Below are 10,000 nucleotides of genomic sequence, written 5' to 3'. Positions count from 1 at the left end.
CAAAAGTGTGACTAATCATGATTGATCCAGTTTCAAAAGTGTGATTAATCACGATTGATCCAAATTCTAAAGTTGGATCAGTCATGATTGATCCAAAATCAAAAGTGTGATTAATCATGATTCATCCAAATTTAAAAGTGTGATTAATCATGATTTATCCGATTTCAAAAGTGTGATTAATCACGATTGATCCATTTTCAAAAATGTGATTATTGAAGATTTATCCAAATTCAAAAGTGTGATTAATCATGATTGATCCAAATTTAAAAGTGTGATTAATCACGATTGATCCAAATTTAAAAGTGTGATTAATCACGATTGTTCCAAATTTAAAAGTGTGATTGATCATGATTGGTCCAAATTCAAAAGTTTGATTAGTCATGATTAATACCAAATCAAAAGTGTGATTAATCATGATTAATCCAAATTCAAAAGTGTGATTAGTCATGATTGATCCAAATTCAAAAGTGTGATTAATCACGATTGATCCAAATTCAAAAGTTTGTTTAGTCATGATTGATCCAAATTCAAAAGTGTCATTAATCATGATTAATACCAAATCAAAAGCGTGATTAATCATGATTGATCCAAATTCAAAAGTATGATTAATCATGATTAATACCAAATCAAAGGGGTGATTAATCATGATTAATCCAAACTCAAAAATGTGATTAGTCCTGATTGATCTCAATTCAAAAGTGTGACTAATCATGATTGATCCAGTTTAAAAAGTGTGATTAATCACGATTGATCCAATTTCTAAAGTTTGATTAATACCAAATCAAAAGGGGTGATTAATCATGATTGATCCAAATTCAAAAGTGTGACTAATCATGATTGATCCAGTTTCAAAAGTGTAATTAATCACGATTGAGCCAAATTCTAAAGTTTGATTAGTCATGATTGATCCAAAATCAAAAGTGTGATTAATCATGATTCATCCAAATTTAAAAGTGTGATTAATCATGATTTATCCGATTTCAAAAGTGTGATTAATCACGATTGATCCATTTTCAAAAATGTGATTATTGAAGATTTATCCAAATTCAAAAGTGTGATTAATCATGATTGATCCAAATTTAAAAGTGTGATTAATCACGATTGATCCAAATTTAAAAGTGTGATTAATCACGATTGATCCAAATTCAAAGTGTGATTAAACACGATTGATCCAAATTTAAAAGTGTGATCAATCATGATTGGTCCATATTCAAAAGTTTGATTAGTCATGATTAATACCAAATCAAAAGTGTGATTAATCATGATTAATCCAAATTCAAAAGTAGGATTACTCAAGATTGATCCAAATTTAAAAGTGTGATTAATCACGATTGTTTCAAATTTAAAAGTGTGATTAATCATGATTCATCCAAATTTAAAAGTATGATTAATCATTATTTATCCGATTTCAAAAGTGTGATTAATCACGATTGATCCATTTTCAAAAATGTGATTATTGAAGATTTATCCAAATTCAAGTGTGATTAATCATGATTGATCCAAATTTAAAAGTGTGATTAATCACGATTGATCCAAATTTAAATGTGTGATTAATCATGATTGTTCCAAATTTAAAAGTGTGATTAATCATGATTGGTCCAAATTAAAAAGTTTGATTAGTCATGATTAATACCAAATCAAAAGTGTGATTAATCATGATTAATCCAAATTCAAAAGTGTGATTAGTCATGATTGATCCAAATTCAAAAGTTTGATTAATCACGATTGATCCAAATTCAAAAGTTTGATTAGTCATGATTGATCCAAATTCAAAAGTGTGATTAATCATGATTAATACCAAATCAAAAGTGTGATTAATCATGATTGATCCAAATTCAAAAGTGTGATTATCCAAATTCGAAAGTGTGACTAATCATGATTGATCCAAATTCAAAAGTGTGATTAATCATGATTAATCCAAATTCAAAAGTGTGATTAATCATGATTAATCCAAATTCAAAAGTGTGATTAATCATGTTTGATCCAAATTCAAAAGTGTGATTAATCATGATTAATCAAAATTCAAAAGTGCGATTAATCATGATTGATCTAAATTCAAAAGTGACTAATCATGATTGATCCAGTTTCAAAAGTGTGATTAATCACGATTGATCCAAATTAAAAAGTGTGATTAATCATGATTAATACCAAATCAAAAGTGTAGTTAATCACGATTGATCCAAATACAAAAGTGTGATTAATCATTATTAATACCAAATCAAAAGTGTTATTATTCACGATTGATCCAAATTCAAAGTGTGATTAAATACAATGCATCCAAATTTAAAAGTGTGACTAATCATGATTAATCCAAATTCAAAAGTGTGATTAATCACTATTGATCCAAATTCAAAAGAGTGATTAATCACGATTGATCCAAATTCAAAAGTGTTACTAATCATGATTAATACCAAATCAAAAGTGTGATTAATCATGATTGATCCAAATTAAAAAGTGTGATTAATCATTATTAATCCAAATTCAAAAGTGTGATTAATCATGATTGATACAAATTTGAAAGTGTGATTAATCAGGATTGATCCATTTTCAAAGTGTGATTAATCATGATTAATCAAAATTCAAGTGTTATTAATCACGATTGATCCAAATTTAAAAGTGTGATTAATCACGATTGAGCCAAATTCAAAAGTGTGATTAATCATTATTAATCCAAATTCAAAAGTGTGATTAGTCATGATTGATCCAAATTGAAAAGTGTTGATTAATCATTATTAATCCAAATTCAAAAGTGTGATTAATCACGATTGATCCAATTTTGAAAGTGTGATTAATCAGGATTGATCCATTTTCAAAGTGTGATTAATCATGATTAATCAAAATTCAAAAGTGTGATTAATCACCATTGATCCAAATTTAAGTGTGGTTAATCACGATTGATCCAAATTTAAAAGTGTGATTAATCACGATTGATCCAAATTTAAAAGTGTGATTAATCACGATCGATCCAAATTTAAAAGTGTGATTAATCATGATTGATCCAAAATTAAAAAGTGTGATGAATCACGATTGATCCATTTTCAAAAGTGTGATTAATCATGATTAATCCAAATTCAAAAGTGTCATTAATCACGATTGAACCAAATTTAAAAGTGTGATTAATCATGATTAATCCAAGTTCAAAAGTTTGATTAGTCATGATTAATACCAAATCAAATGTGTGATTAATCATGATTGATCCAAATTCAAAAGTGTGATTAATCACGATTGATCCATTTTCAAAAGTGTGATTAATCATGATTGATCCAAATTTAAAAGTGTGATTAATCACGATCGTGATTGTATTGTCCCAAACCAATGTTCCTTCTCCTCACAATGACAACATTTCACTTACATGTATGTCCATCTACCAGATATTGGTGATTTACTCTAATATAATCATTTTTGCTAAAACATAGTCAATGGCACAGCACGGTGGAAGAAGTGGTTAGCGCACGTGCCTCACAGCGAGGAGGTCCTGGGTTTGATTCCCGGGCTCGAGGGGTTTTCTGTGTGGAGTTTGCATGTTCTCCCCGTGACTGCGTGGGTTCCCTCCGGGTACTCCGGCTTCCTCCCACCTCCAAAGACATGCACCTGGGGATAGGCCCCTCCCACCTCCAAAGACATGCACCTGGGGATAGGCCCCTCCCACCTCCAAAGGCATGCACCTGGGGATAGGCCCCTCCCACCTCCAAAGACATGCACCTGGGGATAGGTTGATTGGCAACACTAAATGGTCCCTAATGTGTGAATGTTGTCTGTCTATCTGTGTTGGCCCTGCGATGAGGTGGTGACTTGTCCAGGGTGTACCCCGCCTTCCGCCCGAATGCAGCTGGGATAGGCTCCAGTACCCCTGCCACCCCGGGAGGGACAAGCAGTAGGAAATGGATGGATGGATGGATGGATGGATGTCCAGCACCACTCTGAGGAGGTGTGGCGAGTAGAGATATCTCCATTGGACTCCAAGAATGCATGAGGGCCATAAAAGGGTCTTATTTATGACAAAACCCAGGCACAGGCAGTTGGACTTAGACTAAGATGGTGATTCACTAAAATATAATATCTTTTGCTAAAACATGGTCAATGGCGCAGCACGGTGGAAAAAGTGGTTAGCGCACGTGCCTCACAGCCAGGAGGTCCTGGGTTTGGTTCCGTGTCGGAGCAGAATCTGATTTGGTTTCTGTGTGACCGGTAGAACACGGACGCCGCCTTGCTGCCGACCATCAGCTACCCCGCCTTCGCCGTGGACGACGACGCCCTCTGCAGTCAGACGCTGGACAAGATCGTCCGCAAGCTGCGGGGCAAGTACGGCTTCAAGCGCTTCATCCGCGACGGGTACCGCACCACCAACGAAGACAAGGAGCGCCGCTACTACAAACCCGCAGAAATGAAGGTGGGAACGTGTTTTGGTGTTTCTTTCATTGTATATTTCTTAGTTCTTTCTAAGTCGTTCTTTTCAACTAAACCACTGCGAGACACGGCCATGTTGGTAGAACCATTCGGGGGTTTAGGTCAGACACCTGAGGAATTGTGCTGCTAGGATCCTGGTGAGAGTGCGGAAATATGACCATATCACACCAACTCTCAAATCCTTTCACTGGCTTCCTGTTCCACTCAGGATTGAATTCAAAGTCTCCCTACTAACCCACCAGTGCCTCCATGGAAATGCCCCCCTCTACCTCAAAGAACTACTCACCCCCAAATCCTCCACACCACACCTCCGCTCCGGACAGGCTAACCTCCTCCAACCTCCGAGGACAAAGCTACGAACTATGGGAGACCGGGCTTTCTGCTCCGCCGCTCCCAGTCTGTGGAACGTTCTCCCTCCCTGACCACCTGAGGGCACCACAGACTGTGGATGCTTTTTAAAAAAGGCTTAAAAACCCTTCTTTTTAAAAAAGCCTTTTTTTATATGTATGCATACTAGTTTTAGCTATTTGGCTGTTCTAGTTTTTATTTTATTTATTTTTTTTATTACCTTTTTATTTTTTATTTTTATTTTTTTAGTACACTAGCACTTTGAGGTTGTTTACTCAATGTAAAGTGCTTTTTACAAATAAAATATATTATTATTAGTAGTAACGCTCTCCCTGACCACCTGAGGGCACCACAGACTGTGGATGCTTTTTAAAAAAGGCTTAAAACCCCTTTTTTTTTAAAAAAACCTTTTTTTTAGATATATGCATACTAGTTTTAGCTATTTGGCTGTTCTAGTTTTTATTTTTTTTAATTTTTTATTATCTTTTTTAAATTTATTTTTAATACACTGTAGCACTTTGAGGTTGTTTACTCAATGTAAAGTGCTTTTTACAAATAAAATATATTATTATTAGTAGTAACGCTCTCCCTGACCACCTGAGGGCACCACAGACTGTGGATGCTTTTTAAAAAAGGCTTAAAACCCCTTCTTTTTTTTTAAAAAAACCTTTTTTTTAGATGTATGCATACTAGTTTTAGCTATTTGGCTGTTCTAGTTTTTATTTTTATTTATTTTTTATTATCTTTTTAAAAAAAAAAAGTAATACACTGTAGCACTTTGAGGTTGTTTACTCAATGTAAAGTGCTTTTTACAAATAAAATATATTATTATTATTATTATTATTATTATTATTATTAACGCTCTTCCTTACCACCTGAGGGCACCACAGACTGTGGATGCTTTTTAAAAAAGGCTTAAAAACCCTTCTTTTTAAAAAAGCCTTTTTTTTTTTTAGATATATGCATACTAGTTTTATCTATTTGGCTGTTCTAGTTTTTATTTTTATTTTTTTTTCATTAATCTTTTTTTTTTTTTTTTAATACACTGTAGCACTTTGAGGTTGTTTACTCAATGTAAAGTGCTTTTTACAAATAAAATCTATTATTAATATTATTATTATTATTATTAACGCTCTCCCTGACCACCTGAGGGCACCACAGACTGTGGATGCTTTTTAAAAAAGGCTTAAAAACCCTTCTTTTTAAAAAAGCCTTTTTTTTTTTTTTTTTTTAGATATATGCATACTAGTTTTAGCTATTTGGCTGTTCTAGTTTTAATTTTTTTCAATTTTTATTATCTTTTTATTTTTTATTTTATTTTTTTTAGTACACTAGCACTTTGAGGTTGTTTACTCAATGTAAAGTGCTTTTTACAAATAAAATATATTATTATTATTAGTAACGCTCTCCCTGACCACCTGAGGGCACCACAGACTGTGGATGCTTTTTAAAAAAGGCTTAAAAACCCTTCTTTTTTTTAAAAAAACCTTTTTTTTTAGATATATGCATACTAGTTTTAGCTATTTGGCTGTTCTAGTTTTTATTTTTTTTAATTTTTTATTTTGTTTTTTAAATTTATTTTTAATACACTGTAGCACTTTGAGGTTGTTTACTCAATGTAAAGTGCTTTTTACAAATAAAATCTATTATTAATATTATTATTATTAACGCTCTCCCTGACCACCTGAGGGCACCACAGACTGTGGATGCTTTTTAAAAAAGGCTTAAAAACCCTTTTTAAAAAAGCGTTTTTTTTTTTAGATATATGCATACTAGTTTTAGCTATTTGGCTGTTCTAGTTTTTATTTTTTATTTTTTTTTTATTATATTTTTATTTGTATTTTTTTTTTTTTTAATACACTAGCACTTTGAGGTTGATTACTCAATGTAAAGTGCTTTTTAAAAAAAAAAAATATTAGTATTATCATTATTATTATTATTAACGCTCTCCCTGACCACCTGAGGGCACCACAGACTGTGGATGCGTTTTAAAAAAGGCTTAAAAACCCTTCTTTTTAAAAAAAAGCCTTTTTTTTTAGATGTATGCATACTAGTTTTAGCTATTTGGCTGTTCTATTTTTTATTTTTAATTTTTTTTTATTATCTTTTCATTTTTTTTTTTTTTTTTTTTTTAGTACACTAGCACTTTGAGGTTGTTTACTCAATGTAAAGTGCTTTTTACAAATAAAATATATTGTTATTATTAGTAACGTTCTCCCTGACCACCTGAGGGCACCACAGACTGTGGATGCTTTTTAAAAAAGGCTTAAAAACCCTTATTTTTAAAAAAGCCTCTTTTTTTTTTAGATGTATGCATACTAGTTTTAGCTATTTGGCTGTTCTATTTTTTATTTTTAAATTGTTTTTATTATCTTTTCATTTTTTATTTTATTTTTTTTAGTACACTAGCACTTTGAGGTTGTTTACTCAATGTAAAGTGCTTTTTACAAATAAAATATATTATTATTATTATTATTATTATTATTATTAACACTCTCCCTGACCACCTGAGGGCACCACAGACTGTGGATGCTTTTTTTAGATGTATGCATACTAGTTTTAGCTATTTGGCTGTTCTAGTTTTAATTTTTTTAATTTTTTTATTATCTTTTAATTTTTTTTTATTTTTTTTTTAGTACACTAGCACTTTGAGGTTGTTTACTCAATGTAAAGTGCTTTTTACAAATAAAATCTATTATTATTATCATTATTATTATTATTATTAACGCTCTCCCTGACCACCTGAGGGCACCACAGACTGTGGAGTCTTTTAAAAATGGCTTAAAAACCCTTTTTTTTTTTTTTTTTTTTTTAAAGCCTTTTTTTACATGCATACTAGTTCTAGCTATTTGGCCGTTCTAGTTTTTATTTTTTATTTTTTTTTTGTTATCTTTTTATTTAAATTGTTTTAATACACTGTAGCATTTTGAGGTTGTTTACTCAATGTAAAGTGCTTTTCACGAAAAAAAAATCTATTAACTCCGCAAGACGCTTTACCGCTACATTTCATATCCATAACGCATTAAATAGCTTTTTTTTTTCACATTTTGGCATTTTAATGCATCTATTGTATCCATATGTCACAGTATGTTAGCATTAAACTTGACCAAGCTCTTATTTACTGTGTTAAAAGATGAAAAAAATAAAATACAAATTATTTTAAATTATTTTTTTATTAAAATATTTTTTTTTTACATTTTTTAGCGGGCGTCGGCTTTTGTGATCGGCTTTGAAAGGCGTTAATCAACAAGTCAATTAAAAACCTTTCGAGGAATAGTTGACGTGCCTAAGACAAAGTGGAATACTTTTTCATGATGAATGACAGATTTGATAGCACCTTTACTTTTTTTTAACACTCGGCGATAAGCGGACTCCGCCTTTGTACTGTACCACAAGTTTGTTTCTCGCCTTCTTTATCAGAGTGCTGGCACTCCCAACTTCATTTGGCCCCCTGTTTACTTTGCAGTCGCATTGTTTTTACACAAGTTTGTGTCCTGGTGTTTGGTTTCCAAGTCCAGCGACCTTCTGGCCTCCCTGGGATGAAAAGCAAATAACCTTCTGCTCTTTTTTTTGTCTCCTGACAGCTTTTTGACGGCATCGAGTGCGAGTTCCCCATATTTTTCATCTTCATGATGATTGACGGTAAGACTTCCGTCGGCCGCCACGCGAGTGACATTTTTCTGTGATTCACTCCACTGATTTTCACTCAGAAATATCAGTTTGTGCCTCATCCAAGAAAAGGATATTTTTTTATTTTTTTTTAGATCATTTCATCTTTTAGCAGCTGACTGAAAACACAGAATGATAAAAGAAATACTGGCAAATATATCAGCTGATATACAAAAAATATGGCAAAAAACAATAACTTTTGAATAAAAAATATTATATTTTGCCAAAACTAAAAAACCCAATTAAAATAGAGATAAGTCATTATGTACATTATACCTTTAGTTAATTTTTATAATTGTTGTGTATTTAAACATCTTCATATTGGTTTCATATAGTTCTTGTTTTCGTCTTGTATTGTAATTAATTGTACAGTAAATGTAATGTATACACATTTGTGTATATATATATATATATATATATATATATATATATATATATATATATATATATATATATATATATATATATATATATACATAGAGATATTTGTATTTTATTTATTGTTTTCAAAGCCTTAAAAACATTTGAATTAGTGATAAATATTGATTACTCAACACAATAAACACAAAATGTAAATTATATTTCTTATTTGTATAATTATTTAGTGCATTTAAACATGTTTATATTGGTTTCATATAATTATTGTTTTTGTCTTTTATATTATAATTAATTGTACAGTAAATGTAATATATACACATTTGTATATATATATATATATATATATATATATATATATATATATATATATATATATATATATATATTTTTTTGTATTTTATTTATTGTTTTCAAAGCCTTAAAAACATTTGAATTAGTGATAAATATTGATTACTCAACACAATAAACACAAAATGTAAATTATATTTTCAATTAATTTGTATAACTACTATTTGCATTTAAACATGTTCATATTGGTTTCATATAGTTCTTGTTTCCGTCTTTTATTGTAATTAATTGTACAATAAATGTGATATATATATATATATATATATATATATATTTTTTTTTTTTTTTTTTTTTTTTACCAAAGCAATACAAACTATTTAAAACAGTGACAAATAACAATTGATGACTCAACTCATTAAACACAAAATGTAAATTAGATTTTTTTTAATGCATTTAAACATGTTCTTATTGGTTTCATATAATTCCTGCTATCGTTTTTTTATTGCAATTAATTGTAACAGTAATACATGAAACAATATTTTTGTTTTGCAAAAGCAATAAAAACAATTAAAATAAAGACACCTGATTATTGACTGAACTCAATAAACACAAAATGCAAACAATATTTTTAGTTATTTTCTATATTTTTTAAGTACATTTAAACATGTCCATATTGATTTCGTCTTTTATTGTAATTAAATGTAAACATAATAAAACCTTTTCTTTTTTGTTAAAGCAATAAAAAACATTTAAATGGGTGATACATAATCATTTTTCACAAAATGTAAGATATATTATTTAGTTAATTTTTTATTTTTTTTTCTAATGTTTGCATCTTTTCTAATTATATGTAAACAGGTTCATTTTAGGTTCACACATTTTTTGTTTTCGCCTTTTAGGAGTATATTTT

General features: G+C 30.2%; 1 protein-coding gene across 1 annotated transcript in view; it reads left to right on the top strand.

The window, feature by feature from the left end:
• LOC133665325 (phosphorylase b kinase regulatory subunit beta-like) overlaps positions 1 to 10,000 on the top strand; it is a 151,419-nt gene that overhangs the window by 5,900 nt on the left and 135,519 nt on the right. The window contains exons 3-4 of the mRNA XM_062070594.1: positions 4,193 to 4,390; positions 8,340 to 8,397. Coding sequence (XP_061926578.1) covers positions 4,193 to 4,390; positions 8,340 to 8,397 — 256 coding nt within the window. The remainder of the gene's footprint in view (positions 1 to 4,192; positions 4,391 to 8,339; positions 8,398 to 10,000) is intronic.

Source organism: Entelurus aequoreus, linkage group LG02 (assembly GCF_033978785.1).
Source record: "Entelurus aequoreus isolate RoL-2023_Sb linkage group LG02, RoL_Eaeq_v1.1, whole genome shotgun sequence".
Lineage (NCBI taxonomy): Eukaryota > Metazoa > Chordata > Actinopteri > Syngnathiformes > Syngnathidae > Entelurus > Entelurus aequoreus.
The sequence above is the reverse complement of the archived record's forward strand: the minus strand, read 5'-3'. Positions and strand labels throughout refer to the sequence as shown.